We start from the raw sequence: 16,708 nt of genomic DNA, 5'->3' as shown, positions 1-16,708 counted from the left end.
ATGCAGGCCCCAGTGGCAGCAGGAAGCAACAGAGGGGACCGCCACTGCTTTCCATTGACCCCGCCCCCACATACAGCATCNATCCCCCAACCCCAGGCTTCAGGCAGCCGTGGATAGATCTGAGATGTGGGGTAGCAATGGGCAGACCCCAGTGAGGGCGCAAGGCAGCAGCCTGACCCCGGTCACACATTCGTGCACAGTGAGACAGACGATGCAGGCCCCAGTGGCAGCAGGAAGCAACAGAGGGGACCGCCACTGCTTTCCATTGACCCCGCCCCCACATACAGCATCACAACCCAGCAACTGAGTTGCCCCGCCCTGGTGAACACCTAGGGCTCCGCTCCTCATATGTAACAGGCACCAACAATCCAAAATATGGTTCAAGAACTCAAATCCCCAGAGCTGATAACTCTAAGCAACCAAGAAATAGCCAACCTATCAGATGCACAGTTCAAAACACTGGTGATCAGGATGCTCACAGAACTGGTTGATTTTAGTCACAAATTAGAGGAACATATGAAGGCTAAACTATTTGAAATGAAGGGAAATGCACAGGAAACCAATAATGATGGAAAGGAAACTGGGACTCAAATCAACGGAGTGGACCAGAAGGAAGAACGAAACATCCAACCAGAACACAAGGAAGAAACAAGAATTCAAAAAAACGAGGAGAGGCTTAGGAACCTCCAGGACATCTTTAAACATTCCAACATCGGATTATAGGGGTACCAAACAGCCACGAGTGGAAAACATATTTGAACAAATAATTAAGGAGAACTTCCCCAGTCTGGCAAAGGAAATAGACTTCCAGGAAATCCGGGAAGCTCAGAGAGTCCCAAAGAAGTTGGACCCAAGAGGGAACACACCAAGGCACATCATAATTACATTAGCCAAGATGAAAATGAAGGAGAGAATCCTAGAAGCAGCAAGAGATAAGGGCACAGTCACCTACAAAGGAGTTCCCACCAGACTGTCAGCGGATTTCTCAAAAGAGACCTTATAGGCAAGAAGGGGCTGGAAAGAAGTATTCCAAGTCATGAAATCCAAAGACCTACAGCCAAGACTGCTCTATCCAGCAAAGCTTTCATTTAGAATGGAAGGACAGATAAAGCGCTTCTCAGATAAGGTCAAGTTCAAGGAGTTCATCATCACCAAGCCCTTATTATATGAAATGTTAAAGGGACTTATTTAAGAAAAAGAAGATAAAAAATATGAACAGTGAAAGGACAGCAAACTCACAGTTATTAACAACCACACCTAAAACAAAAGCAAACCAAGAGGACAGCTAGATCAGGAGTGGAACCATAGAAATGAAGATTATGGAGGGTTAATGAAGACATGGAGGGTTAGCAACAGGGGAGTGGGAGGAAGAGAAGAGGGGAGAAGGTACAGAAAATAGCATAGAGGGTAGGTAGAAAATAGATGGGGGGAGGGCAATAATAGTATGGGAAATATAGAATCTAAAGAACTTGAGACACGTGGTCATAAACTAAAGAGGGGGAATGGTGGGAGAGGGGGAGTGGGGGGGAATGAAGGGAGGAATAGAACAACTGTAATGGTGTAATCAATAAAATATATATTTTTTAAAAAACTGTAAAACAAGTAAATAAGCCTGAAACATTAACCACAGGAAATTCAAGATCCTAAATAATTTAATTCCAAATACCTGCACAAGATCAAGAAGATCTCGATCCAGAACAGTCAAAGCACTAGCGGGAAAGACTGCGGAGCGCGAAAGCACAAACCTGGAATCCTCAGCCTTCCCGCAGGGAGCCCCCAGTCGCCGACGGCGTGCGGTGGGGCCGGTCCCCACTGCGGTGTGATGTACACGTGAGACACTCGGAATGAAAAATACACTGTAAAGTACTGCGTTAACAGTTTTTATGTTGACCTTATGCTGAAATATTACCACTCTGAATTTACTGGGTAAAATAAAATATATTATTAAAATTAATTTCATCCATCTTTTACTTTAATTTTAAGGTGGCTACCGGAAAATTTAAGATTGCACGTGTGGTGCGCACTGCCATCTCTAGAGGACAGTGCTCGGCTGCGGTCACACGCAGTGGAGACCACAGTACACCCCGCGACGGCCAACCGCCTCCACTGGTGTGTTTCCAGCTCTCTTTCCAGGCAGCACAAAGCCCATCTCCTGCAGGAAGGATTCGTCGCCTATTCCTATGGCTCGCTCTTCTGTGGAACTCTTACTGCCTTTAATGTACACGTCCTAGTGCCTACTTACCGAACGGTATTTTATTATTAAGGCTAAAAGACACTGCAACCCTTTTGTCTGAATTATGGTATCTGGCACAGTGCTAGGCACAAAATAAACAATTAATTAACAAACTAACAAAGAGTATTTACCAAGCATACAAAAGGGAAACACCAAAACAGAGTTGTAAGTTTTCTGTAGAACACAGAAACAAACACCCCACCGCCACCCCAAGGAAGGCTGACTGTAACAGTTCGTCTGCACTGATGTGCTCAACCCAGCTGTACTTGGTCCTTGGCGACAACTGCCCTTCGGTGGCCGGTCCTGGGTCAGCAAACCACAGCCTGTGGCCCAGACACAGCCCAGCACCCAGTTTTCCACATGTGAGCATTTACAACTGATTTGACGACAGAACACTCGCTCTGAACCCCAAAATCCAACAAATTGTAACCCCCCAAAAGAACCCCAACTTTTTAGTAGACATATAGTACAAAAAACTATACTTAATTATATGAATTTTCTCAACAAAATATCTGTGGTAATTTTTTTCTCTCGTTATGTAATTACCTACACAATAACCTCAATTTTTTGCATCTTGGCCTGCTAGCCCGAAGTATTCACTAGCTTGCCCTTACGAGAGGTCTGCTGCCCTCTGAGACAGACGTCACGTCACAGCATGTGAACACCAGCCGTGCTCACGCACGAACAAACAGAACCACCACAACCTGCCCCGGCCCAGCAGCACCTGCAGCACGGGAAGACCGAGTCACTTCCTTCTGTCCCCGTCTCCACACTCCGGCTTAGGGAAGCTGTGCTCACCCTGTGGGTCTCACGACCCCTTTAAAAAGTACTGAGCTCCCCAGAGCGTTTTTGTTCATGTGGGTTATGTAACTATTGATACACTACCACATCAGGAATTAAAACCGAGAAATATTAGAAATATTAACCCATTTAAAACAATACATTTCATAGTAACAAATACCATTCTAAAGTAAACATTTTTTTAGATATGACATTGTTTTACAATGTTAATGTGTAGTTTAAACAAAGATAGCGGGATTCTCATCTTCTTTGGAATTCAACCCATTGCAGAATATTATTTTGGTTGAAGTGTAAGAAAAAAATATCCAGCTTCACACACGTCCATAAATTGGAAAAGGGAGAAGTATTTTAGTAGCTCCTTCATATAACTGGATCCTCCTTCTTTCTCAGTATGCAGATGGTAGTTTCTCAAGAGTTGGCTACAGCACGCAGGCTGCATCAAAATCTTCTCGTTTGTCATTTACTTTGAGTGGGCCTTTTGCCCAAGCCCAACTCGGTGACATGAGCACCGGCCATCGGAAAACACGGCGCTCTGGGCCCTGCGGACGCCCAAGGCCGGCGCACGCCGTTAAGTCAGAGCAAACGCCCGCCCTCGCCACCTCCGCCGCCATCTCGCCGGGGACGCTGCGGGTGCTGGGAGGCTGTCGAGTTCGTGACAGGAGATACAAGTTTTCCAACATTCTAATTTTTACTTTAAAGCTTGAATTTATCTAATGTCATTTTTCTCCCCTCAAAGTAACGGGTTCACTTTGTTCGGCTTTGATAGACTGTCTCCCGAACACTGAAGTCTGGTTAACGGTAATTTGTCTGTCAATCATGCTTTCACGTGGAACTGGTGTTCCCAATTCAACACTCATGCGTGGGCTTTACTCCCCCCAACTCAACCGTCACTCTTTGCTATGCAGAAGTGCTTAGGCATAATTCCTATCATGCAGAATATTAAAAAGGATCAAATGTTTAAAATAAAGTAAACTTGAACGCTTCGTGACAAACAGCCCTAAGCGAAACCGCCCTGTTCGTCCCCCGCACATACGTGGGGTGAGGACGACTGGTCTCACAGTGTGGCTCCACCGCCCGAACTCACGCCACCATGCCCGCAGTGAGAAAGTCAAGGTAATGAAAGAGGCAATAACAGTAGCGCCTCAGTGTTATCACAGGAACAGCGTTCCCCTCACAGGCCCCCGAAGGGATTTAGGGGGTCCTTAGGGGCCTGCAGACAATCCCTGTTTCCGAATGGTATTGCTAAATTACAGAATTTTTTTTTTTAAACAAGGACTTTGTTAGCACTGATTTTGATCTTGAACTCAGGAACTGAATGTGGAGTTATAAAGCTGAGGGCACCGGCTTGCGCCAGTTAAAGAACACGAGCCTCCGCTCCTCGGTGTGTCTTTACCACCTTCTAAAACTGCCTCGGCCCCGGATCTGAAGCTGCGCCAGCTCTCCGGAGGTCTGATCCCGCACTGTCCGCAAAAACTCGAACTGGTTTCACTCTTCCAAAACAAACAAAAACAAGCAGACAAACCGAAGTCACAGAATTCACATAAAGCAACCACACTTTCTGATGCTGTTTCCAAGGACAAACCCACTCTTACGGTTCTCTAATTTTAACAATTTTAAATGGAAAGCAGTTAAAGCCGTCCGAGACGGCATGGGTCTGCAGTCAGCGGTCAGCGGGGGTGTGACTGCCCTCACCTCACGTCCTTCCCCACGGTCATAGCAGCGATCACTTTCTTCACCGCCTCCTTCCTCTTTTCCTTCTTTTCATTGTTGAGTTCAGCCTTTAATTCAAAGATTTCTCCTGTAAAAGAAGAAAACAAAATGGATGGGTCCCCAGGACCAAAGAGCTACAGCAGAATACCGTGTTATGCAGTAACACCATGAACGTTTACTAGAGCCAGGACAGTGACCAAAATAAGATCGTTTAAGTTACAGGGTAAGTACAATCCAAACCCCTCGAGGAGTAACTGACACTCATAAGGGCAACATCTTTCAGGTTATGGCCAGAGAGGAAGATACAGTCCAGCTCATAGGAGGCACAGGAGCAGGAAGAAGTCAATATCACCCCATCTTACAACGGGGAGAGAAGGACCTCTGAGGAATGATCTCCCCCATCAGAACTTCAAGGTCCTGGGGCAAAAATAATGTAGGCAAAGAAAAGGTTCACAAATCAGTGTTTTCAAACCCAAAAAGACTCTAGATATTGTCTAATTCACCCACTTTTCATCATTATTATTAATCAACTAGCCCTGGCTGGTGTGGCTCAGTGGATTGAGTGCTGACTTGCAGCCCGTGAGCCCAAAGGTCGCTGGTTCAATTCTAGTCAAGGCACATGCCTGGGTTGCAGGCCAGGTCCCTGGTTGCGGGTGTGAGACAGGCAACCAATCAATGCATCTCTCCCTTTCTTTCTCCCTCCCCCCTTCTAAAAAATTAGTCTTTTAAAAAACCAAGCATTTAATATTACTTATTCTTTTAGAGAGAGAGGGAGGGGGAAAGAGGGGGAGAGGGAAACATAGATGATGGGTTGCCTCTTATAAGCGTCCCACCTGTGGTGGGGGGCGGGGGCGGGGACGGGGTGGGGGACGGGGTGAACCTGCAACCTGGGCACGTGCTCAGACGGGGATGGGACTGAACCCTCGCTTCGTGGGACAACGCCCAACCAACCGAGCCACACTGGTCAGGTCACCCACTCTTAGGGGATCTCAGAGTGACTTAGTGACAGTGTCTCCCGAATGCAGGGGTCCTCACTCTTGGCCACACACCACTTCCCAGGGAGCACATAAAAAGAACAGTGCTCGGGCTCTACTCTAGACCAAATAAGTCAGACTGTTGAGGAGAACTCTCACCTTCACCGGAAGCTCCGCCACGTGATTCTAACGCACAACCACAGTGGAAAATCACAGCGCCACTCTAATTAGTACTTGAAGAAGTTAACGGGGGTGAGGGGGGGGTTAATGGGCTTTAAGACCCCATCCTGGTCAGTCAATCTAACAACAGAAATAATAATCTTGAAGCTTCACGAATGGCACAAACCAGAGTCATTTCTAAAGACACAATCTCACATAACTGATTGCAGGGGCCCTGCACTGTGACATGGCAAAGCGGTCACTGCTACGTTAGGACCCAGGTTCACCTACCTTCAGGAAGCTGAAGCTGAAATGAGAAAACATCACAACCCTCTACTGGTTTTAAAAGAAAACAGAAAACACACCAGCACGCCCATGAAGAAGTCAACTCCCATCTACCCGCTCTCAAATCCTCCTGCCCCCTGCCCCACTGCCCCCCATCTGCACGGGGTCCACCCTGATGTTCACTTTCAGCAGACCTCACCCATCAGTATGGAAACAGCGGGGACAGAAAACTCTGTGATCTGCTGAAACCTCTAAATATGAAGGATGAAACTAAGAAACAGCTACTGAACACACACACACACACACACACACACAAGCCTGTTGCACTAATATCCACTGCCAGCAAGGCAAACAAATCCACGTCCCCAAAACTGCTCTTTATTTAACCAGCAGCTGCAGAAAGAGCACAGCCACCACCGCTGGACCCTTCAGAGTCCCTCTGCTCTCCATCAAGCCCTCTGCTCCAGACCCAGCTCGCAGGGGTCCTTCCCGCCACGTACTTCTGGGAACAGTAAGATCAGACAAGCCGAAGGGTGTCAGAAAGTCTGCCCTGCGAAGAGCAGCAGGAGTAGGAAGAAGGAAAACAGGCTGTAACTGAAACTATTCCAGCCCCAACAGCATAAACTTAAAGAACACGTTCCTGTGGCAATTCTGGTGGGCGCTGCAGGAAGTACAAGGAACACATGTATCCATTTTTAAAATACCCAGCCATGATTCATCTGTCTTAAAGTTGCACGAATCCCTAAATAAAAAAAGGTTACCAGGACCCATTACAAGAGAAGGTTTGAAGAGTTACGTGAGTTTTTAAGTAAATTCTTGTGTCATCATAGACGATACCTTGGTCATCAAAGCCCAAAAAACATTAACAGAAGAAATACACACATTTCAGAAATGAGAAAATCCGGAAAAAAAAAGGTGAAACAGTATAGCAAGGGGCTAGAGGCCTTTGTGAGGGACAAGCAATAAAGACAAAGAGGGAAGCTGGGAGGAGCCAACTGAGGGGCACTGAGTGAAGCACCCACACGTGCAGCTTTCCTCAATCTTACCTTTTGCCCTCCTCCTCTCCTTAATCAGACCTACCAAGCATTGCTACCAGCTAGCAATTCTCAATCTTGGCTACAGATCAGAGAAATCTGGGGAGCTTTTGAGCCTTCCGCTCATCCACCCCCGCCCCACAAACAGCTGTATCGCAGACCAATGAAGTCAGGTTATCTGGGGCCGTGGAACCTGGACGTCACTACTGTTTCCAATTTCCCTCGGTAATGCCAACGTGTAGATAAGGTGGAAAGCCACTGAGCAGTAGGTAGCTGATGTAACTAGCCAATTACGGAGCCTCGTGTACTGTAACAGAAGAGCTTGTTCACCCTTACGTAACTGAATCAGACAGGCCAGAGATGCTAAAGCCTTCTAGAAAATACCCTGGTGTCCCTTGCTCACTCTAGGCCACCAGAGCGTACCCTCCTGCCTTTTTTTTTTTGGTAAAGCACCGCAGTGTTGGTTCCCCAATTGTTAACATTATGCTGTATTTGTTTTATCATACTTTCTCTACATTTTCAAGTTTTTTTCCTGAATCATTTTAACAGTCAGCTGCAGACATTGTATCTCATTAGCTCTAAATGTGTCAGTGTGTAATCTCCAAGAACAAGGAACTGTCTTACATACCGTAATACAATAATCAGAATCAGGACTTTAACAAGGATACATCACTGTGAGACCTTACTCAAAGGTCTTGAAAATGTCTTTTACAGCAATTTCACACCCAGCCCCCCGCGGGCCAAGGTCCAGTTCAGGATCACGTGTCGCAGTTACTGTCCTGTCCATCTGTTTAGTCCCCTCTAATCTGAAACCGTTCTTTGGCCTCTGTCTCTCATGACGGATTTTTTTTCCGGCACACTCTCACTTAGGGTTTCTCGTGGTGTTCCCTCGTGACCACACGGACATTACGAGTCCTGGCAGGCACACTTCCTAAATGATGGGACGCTCTACTCAGCTGTACTCAGCGCACCACATCGACAGGGAAAGGATGCTAATCTGTTCCGTTACTGGTGATGTTAACACCCAATACTTGGTTGCTGGGAACCACCCTGCCTGGTTTCAGAAGCTCTAGCCCCTCATGGCTAAGGCTGAGTGAAGCCACTAAGGAGACAAAGCTCATCTCCCTGGCAGGGGCACCACCTCTGCCCCTTTTACTTCACCCTGCTTGGCCCTGAGTGGATGACCAGTTAGCCAATGACGGGTAAGATTCCTCGAGGGAGGGATGACCGAAGACAGCACAGTCACAAAGGGGCCCTCAGGGAAGGACTTGGGGGGGGGGTGTAAAAAAGGGGGTGATAGATCCTCACCCCTCAGCTAGCCTGAGTCCTCATTCTGTCTGAGAAGTCTCCTAATCTCTTGGCTGCCTTACTTCCCCTGCCTGACTTAAGCCTAAAACAATGACAGAGGGCAGTGCAGTGCAGCAGAGCTGGAAAGGGTTCCCTGGGGTGGTCAGGCCTGAGAAAGAATGCATAAAATCCTGGAAAACCTGCTTTGCTAAGAATACCCTCCATTTAAATGATAAGGGTCCAAGCATGACGTGAGTTTGTTTCCCTGAAATTTTATGGCCCCTTAGCTACTGACCATGAGTCGAAAGAAGCCCCGAGTTCTTTGAATGTTATCTCTTGTCTGATCCTTACTGCCTGACAATGATTGATGAGCTTTACACGCATACCCTGTATTCCTATGAAAATCGAACCCAATAAAAGCCCATTGAGAAACAGGCTCCTGGCCCTTCTCCTCTGAGAGATCAGCCACCCTTCCTTCCCAAGCAGACCATGTCTTGGTAGACTTAGTCTCATCCGTGGTGGACCAGGGATTGGGGGGAATAGGGAGCCCTGTGGGCAGAGCACCCCCCCCACTTGGTTAAGGTGGTAATTGCTAAGTTTTGACACAGTAAAGTTACTATTTTTTTCCTTTGTGATTAGTAAGTGATTTTTGAAAGGATACTTTTGAAACTATACAAACATCCTATTATCCAAGAAACTTTCACCTGCCAATCACTTTAGGATTTACTGATGACTCTTGCCTGAATCAACTACTACTGTGATTTATGAGCATTTTTATGTGTTGACTATTCACTCAGTGGGCTACAGTCCAACACTACGATCACTTCTTAAATTACCAATTTCTAATTCGGCCAGTGGAAGCCCCTCCAACCGTTCTGCTCCCTGACCCACGCCGTCATTTTTGAGCACCTCCTTTCTTTTGCTTTCTGGTGTGAGATGTTCGTGTTCCTCTCGTACTTTCTCTCGACCCAGCCTTGGAATCAGTCATTTCTCCAAGGAGTCCTGATTCCGTTATGGGAAACAACACTCACAAATCAAGATCTGGGTACCAGGTATCCTTCTGCAACCACTCTGACCTGGAGGAAGTCAGGACATTTAGTAGGAAGCCCCACCGAGTAGGGTAGAGAGTATGATTCACACAGAGTGGGCACTCAGTAAATACTTACTGGATAAATGAGTAAATCAAAGTAGGACACCACAGTGTTCTTCAAGACCACCCTTAGTGAAATCTGGAGACAGTCAGGAGGTTAAGGTCGGTACCCATCAGAAGGGACCAGAAAGACCCACCCTGGGGCGGAGAAGTGGGCTCATGTTAGCTTCAGGAGGAGAAAAGGCAGGTTTGAGAAGGCCAGTGTTACAGAGTAGGAGGAAGGTGTCCCGCCCAGAACGCTCCAGGAGACGCGCTGGCCCCCAGGACCGCGCACGGCCCCGCTGCAGGGCCCAGCGGCCTGAGGACAGTGGAGCCAGCCTGCCTCTGATGGGGTGTTGGCGGCACCGGGAAAGCGCTGCTGTGTTTAGGGAGAGTTTTACAAAAGATAAGTTGGACTTTCCCAAGAACCCTTAGTTCCTAGGCCAACAACACTCACTATAAAATCCAGTATTATATTTCTGAGTACAAAGATGGTGAGTTAATAAATTCAAAGCTATTCAAGTAATCTATGACCTAAAAATCACAATACTGACTTCAGAGGTTCCTGTTTTAAGTACAAAGAGTGTCACCTTGACAAAGCTTAGCCAAGGGAGGAGCTAGACCTGCACGAAGCGCTCGAACTTACTGAGTTCCTTGTACTTTTCTTTATGACCTCATTTTCTGCAAAGATTCATTTTTAAAAATTCTACGTATATATATGTGCATAGAAAAAGACTGAGGATACACATGAGTTACCCTCAGGAGCAGGAAGAGGAAAGCAGAGAGCTTTCATTGTTACTTTATACGTATCTCTATATAATAGTGCTTCTTGTTATAAAACGTGTATTTCCAAGAAAAACGGTGAAAGAGAATAAATGCGCTCAGATCTATCAATTTTCAATGGATCAATGTGGGATCCTCTCCTCTTACCAAGACAGACCTTCAAATCAAATTTAAAACCTGCACCTTGATCTCCCCAATGCACTTTTCCGTAGGAGCACCAGACCCCAGCCAGACGGCACACAATGCGCGCGCGCGCGTCCACAGAGGCTAGAACACTCTACTCGGACAGCCCTTCACCCTGACTCCAGAAGCCCCTCGGAGCTCTGACTGGGTCCCCAGACTTACCCTTTTTGTTGGTTGTGAAGTACTTGGAGTCAGTCATGGTGCTGCTGGCTCTTTAATGTGCACCTACAGCGAGAGAAAAGAATTCCTTCATCCAAGTTATTTATGCCCCGCGAGTTACACATTAATGTTAAGAACATTTACATATTAGAATTTCTGTACTCAAAAACGAGTATCTTCTGCCCTGGCTGGCTGGCTGGCTGGCTTGGATGGAGCACTGTCCTGTACACCAAAAGGCTGCAGGTTCGATCCCCATTCAGGGCGCCTACAGAAGGCAACTAACGGACGTTTCTTTCACATGGATGTTTCTTTCTCTCTCTTTCTCTCTTCTCTCTCTCTCAAATAATTAAACAGCCCTGGCTGGTGTGGCTCCGTGGATTGACCACTGGCCTGTGACTCGAAGGGTCACCAGTTCGATTCCCAGTCAGGGCACACACCTGGGTTGTGGGTCAGGTCCCCAGCTGGGAGCAAGCAGGAGGCAACTGATCGATATTTCTCTCACACACTGATGTTTCTCTCCTTCTTTCTCCCTCCCTTTCCCCCTCTAAAAAGAAATAAAATTTTTTTAAGAATAAAAATAAAATAATTAAACATATCCTCGGGTGAGAATAAAAAAAAAATCAGTATCTTCTTCCTTACCACCATCACTCGTGAGTCAAGGGACGCAAAGATAATTAAGAACATAGCTCTGGCGTTAAGGGGCTATTTGGGGCAAAAGCCAAACGGAATGGAGTGATAATCCGAACCTATGGTGAATCTGTGATTCTAGTCATAATTATCTCCTAAAGGCTCCAAGACCTAAAAACTAGACTTTTTGTAAACACATCTTCAGTCACTCAAGTTTCTTGAGAGACATCCTCCTTACCTTCCAGTCAGGAAAGGCTGATTTCCTTCCCTGCCTGTGAGATGAAGTCGCTTTGAAACATGTATTCTGAAGCAGTGTGAGGTCAACGGAGAAAATAACCCTACCCGTCTACTCTGCCAGTCTAGTGGTGCTGATGACAGCTGCGCATCACAGGCAACTTCAATACAGGGCTCATAAATAAATAAAGTCTAAGTCAACAGACTACTCTGACGACACACGTCTAGAAAGGCAAACAGCTTTACAACAGCTTTACCCACGGATTTTTTTAGACTATGATTTTCATTATTTTCAACATTTAGCCCAAAGTATGCCCAAAGAATATCCAGCTTACAGCTAAGAACAATGTTAAACCCCACAGACTGAGATAGCAGAACTGGCACAAAAGCTCAAAAGAACACAGATCCCAGCCTCAACATGAACCCCTGTCCCAGCTTCCAGAACTGACCCAGCTGACACGTGCCTTTACCCATGAACAAAAACATGGATCGGTCACATGTCTCCCACATAATATGAAAAAGCTGTCTGATTTCAGGAACTTGCAGCAAGACTTCCATCTAACACACCTATGTTTAAAATACATTAAAATTTTCTTTTAATAACATTCCTTCTGGCCCTGGCCAGGTAACTCAGAGTGTTGTTCTGATTTACTAACATTGCAGGTTTAATTCCCGTCAGGCCACAAACAAGAATCCACCAATGAATGCACATGTAAGTGGAACATCAAATCGATGTTTCTTTCTCTCTAAAGTCAGCATAATAACAGTAATTTAAAAGTTTAAGAAAATAACAATATTCCTCTGTACCTAAAACTGAGTATCTTCTTCCATATCGCCACCACTAACCCAATACTAATCACCAGATTTAGGACAGATGCCCTGGTACCTGCTCATGACTGTCAGGTCAAAACAACACAAATGATAATATATTTGGCAAACTTGAGTGACAGCACATTTGGCAAGCAATAGTAAATATGGACCCGAGGAAGAGACCTAAGCACTAAACAGGTCAATGTAATTATGGAGGAGGAAAAAAAGCCAGAAAACATGAAACAATGAAAAAAGCTTGGCACAAATCATCTCTGAAATACGCTGCTTGGACAACTCTAGAGAAATGAGACTCACCGGCCATCTTTCCAAGCAGCTGCCTCACTATTTCCAGTCCCGACCCTCATATAACAGCACCTTAAGGTTCACCAGGACTTTACTGAATCACCTAGTTAAAGGCGAGCCAGAACTCACAAGCACTATTACACAATGCAGAAATGTTTTGATTGCATTTTATAATAAAAAATTAACCTGTAAGCCTTGCCTTACACAATATTTTCATAATGCCTTTCTAGCAAAAAAATTTTTTAATGTGTAATTATTTAATCCATTCACAACGTAAACTAGTGGGAAGTGGCGAGCGGAAGACGAGAGGTTTTCACACAGGAGACCTGGAGAACCTACACGAGAAAAGCCAGCACCCAGAGGTGGCTCCTGGAGCCCGACACAGGGCCGCAGCTCAAGGCTGTTACAATCTATCTAGGATGTTACTATGCAGTTTTAAGTCCCATGCGATCACCAAAACTTAAGATTTAAAAACAAAATCTGCTTGGAATTTTTCACCCAGTTTCTTTGAAAAATGGCACAAAAGTCATTGTTTGCTTAAAGCTTTCATACACACACATTAACTTCATATTAGTTTCATACAATCTGTTAAATACTCAATTAACCTAGTCTCAGAGCCTACCTTTACCAATGACCCACACACTTCATTACTTCTAACAAATTTCATGGTCAAGGACTTGGACGTCTGTCCTATTCATTGTGAGCCTTATGTGTTCTTAACTACAGATTAATGCACCCGCGCACAAAATTTCAGGGAAGAGGAGTGAACTCAACGTAATCTTAGACTCTACGTTAGAATGTCAGCTCTTAAAGAGAATGGAAAAACATCTTCTCTTAGCTCGCACTGTGGTTAACACCAGTAATGAACTGCCCCTCACCTATACTGGCAGGGAAACATTGCATTAAGTCAGTTCCTGCCTTAAACCAACAAATGCCAAGAAAAATGAAAATAGTCTAAATAAAAAAAATAAGAGCTGGCAGTTGTGCAACAGTGAATGCATAAAACTCCACTGAACAGCTCACTCTTGAATGGTTAACCTTATGTTATGTGAATGTCATCTCAAAAAATTGCATTCGTATGCATATTTTAAAATGAGATACACTTAATCACATGCCAGAGATGGACATGACCAGATTCTGGAAAATACGGGACAGTGAACACTGTTGTCTACATTAGAAGCCAAAGAAGCAGCAGCCAAGACAGAGCTCAGGAAAACATCAAGAGTCTCAAAAATCAAGCTCCTAGCGGGAAATAAAATACACTGTCCCTTCAGGAGAGCCCCAGGAAAAGGCAAAGCCACCTGAGAGTTTGAGCTCATACTACCCTTCTACCACATCAGACTGGACAAGTCCTGGCTGTTCGGAGGACCTGCCACGTGGCCTGGGGGCACAGTTAAGCAAGGAGGCTGCCAGAGACAACGCTCACAATCAGGCCTGCTTATCCTAGCCCAGGGTGTGCGTCACTGCCTTTCACAGGCCTGCAGGTACGGAATTGTACAGCTGGGCTCAACATAACCTAGTTTCCACCAAATATAGATCCTGAAAGTCCCTTCTCTCCTTCCCTCCCTCCTTCCGGTCCCCCTAAAGATAATAAGGCCAGGAAAAAAATTAACAGGGTCTTAATTTAAAAGGGCTCTCTGGGAAATGGCATCTAAATTGAGAGCTGATGAAGCCACTAAATCCCATCTTTTCGCTTAAAGTTGAGCTTTACACAGTCTGATGCTTATACTTATAAGATGGCCAAAGAATCAACCAAAGTATAAAGCAGAAAGGTCATTCCAACAATCTTTTATTTCAAGGGTTAGAGGCGATAATCAGGTATTTCATTAATAATGCAAAGACAATAGCATCTTCAGGTGTCATTTAGCTCATAGAAAATTATAAAAGACACCTAATTACAACAGACACACCTGTGGTTGCATTTACATATGACAGACTACAAGGCAATCTGCTAATATTATACAGTAAGAAAGAAGCTCCAAGTTGCACATCCAACTTCTAACTGAACTAACAGAAAACTCTGGAAAACTTAAACCTAGAATGAAAGGAGGAAAGAACATATTCTATCTTATTCATTCCTTCTTCAGCTTGGTTCAAACCTCAACCTAAAATGTACTTTAAAATATGGATCTCTTTTTTAAAAAAGATACAAGAACTGGACTTGGAGTCTCTTAAATCTAGTAGTTTTACATTAATTTTTCCACCCAACTTCTGGTGAGGCTGCTTGCAGAACGCACTATCTTTTTGCCTAGGGGGAGGGTCGGATACCTGCCAACAGTCTCAGCTCACCGCTGGCTTAGTCATCACGGGAATGCGCTGCACTTTCCCCGTGCGGCTGCATCCCCCCTCCGTCTGGTGCTTCCTATTACCACCTGGCAAGTGTTCCCTGAGGCTAAGCAAGAGAAGTATAACAGGAAGATTATCAATAATGCGAACTGTTTCCTCACTGAGACCACCTTCTTCTGTCATTCTGCCTTTTCTAAACTTACAGCAGTTTCTTTATTTTAAAAAATCCCATTGATTGTGGTAACTGTCTGGCATGTAAAAAAACCACTTCTTTTTTTAAAACACATTATTCACACTGCTTCATAATGAAACAGCCAAGTGTGTTCCGTAAGAGCCCCAAACAGAAGACTACTCGGAAAAGAGCGTGAATAAATTCTTCGGATTCGAAGGATCCGGGGGTAACAGGAAGTTCCAGTTTCTTTGCCTCTGGCTTCATCAACAGCCTTTGTCAAACCCGATCATTTTTGCTAGATCCAGATGAAAACACTCCAGGCTAAGGCTGGACCCCACTTACTCCCCCCTCTCTCACAGCGGGACAGTTCTGGAGGTTTTCTGCCCTTACGTGTCAGGAATTCCTGTTTCTTCCCCAGACGGTCAGCATGGTAGGGGTTTGTCCCTCCATTAGGGGGTTAGGGAGAGGTGACTCTCAACCTCAAACTAAAGGAGCCGGGCAAACTACTGGGGGAACCCCTTTCCCCTTCTGCTGGCTGGACGTCCCAGGCTCTCAGTGAACCACCCCAAGCGGCAAAGGTTGGTTCTCCCCTCGGCCTCCAGCGTCTGCTGGCCACACCCCTGGCCTTCGGCTGTCCTAACCACGCAGCTTCGAACAGACCTACCCGCCGAGGCTCCCCAGCTCCCAGCCGCCACACCCGAGGATTCCCTCCCGTGGCCACAGCTGGGGAGTCCCTTTCTCCAGCCCTCTTGCTCAACGGTCACACCCGACGGCTCACTCCATCCTCAACGGTCACGCTCCTGGGATTTCCTCTCATCCGCCCGTCTCCATCCCAACCTGGGGTGCCCCCCCCAGCTCCGGAGCATCACTGAGGGACACACCCCAAAGTTAGCCGGCTTGAACTCACCGGAGGCGAGGGCGGGGGGTGGCGGCGGCAGCCAGAGAGCACGGCCCGGGTGGTGTTGTAATGGTTTCCTGCACGTCACGACTCCTATTCCAGGTCTAAGCCACTGCGCAAAACCCACTTTGCCAGGGACAAAGATGGTGGACAGGAAACGCTAACGTCGGCCACCCTCGCGCGTGATGACGTCTTCTCCGCGCGCCGGAGAAACCGAGGCGGCGATCTCTCGGTCGCCTAGGAGAACCGGAGACTTTCGCCTGGTGGGGAACGGGCCGCCACTGGCGTCTCAGATGTTGTTTAGTGTCTATCCCAAGGGATGTAGTTAAAGAAAAAATACAAAACAAGCTAGTATTCTCTGGATTTGTTTACTCGCACAGAAGTTCAAAAAACTGAAATATTCTGTTCCTTACTCAAAGAAAAACAATTCAGCTAATTTCAGGAGTGTGGAAAACGGTGATCCAGCCCACGTGTCTACACTGGCGGTAAGACAGAGAGTGGTGCGAGGAAAAAAGGCTGAGATGGCATCAGATCTGAGTTCAAATCCCTGCCTTGAATGTGACGGATAAAGCTGCCTAGGTCTCCTCAACCTCATTTCATTGAGAAATGAAGTCTCAAATGAGGGACTGTACGTGTGTCTC

At 46.1% G+C, this 16,708-nt stretch overlaps 1 protein-coding gene across 2 annotated transcripts in view; it reads right to left on the bottom strand.

The window, feature by feature from the left end:
• Nucleotides 1-16,187, bottom strand: part of AP2B1 (adaptor related protein complex 2 subunit beta 1) — a 100,935-nt gene extending 84,748 nt beyond the window's left edge. For both annotated transcript variants that reach the window (XM_037066817.1, XM_037066827.1), the window contains exons 1-3: nt 16,077-16,187; nt 10,741-10,803; nt 4,727-4,832 (exon numbers count right to left, since the gene is read on the bottom strand). In XM_037066817.1, coding sequence (XP_036922712.1) covers nt 4,727-4,832; nt 10,741-10,777 — 143 coding nt within the window. In that variant the 5' untranslated portion in view covers nt 10,778-10,803; nt 16,077-16,187. The remainder of the gene's footprint in view (nt 1-4,726; nt 4,833-10,740; nt 10,804-16,076) is intronic.
• Between the last annotated feature and the right edge of the window lie 521 nt (nt 16,188-16,708).

This window comes from Sturnira hondurensis, unplaced genomic scaffold (genome assembly GCF_014824575.4).
Source record: "Sturnira hondurensis isolate 20B ecotype Veracruz unplaced genomic scaffold, ASM1482457v3 Scaffold0001221, whole genome shotgun sequence".
NCBI classification, from domain to species: Eukaryota; Metazoa; Chordata; class Mammalia; order Chiroptera; family Phyllostomidae; genus Sturnira; species Sturnira hondurensis.
Note: the sequence above shows the minus strand (reverse complement) of the source record. Positions and strands in the feature narration are given on the sequence as shown.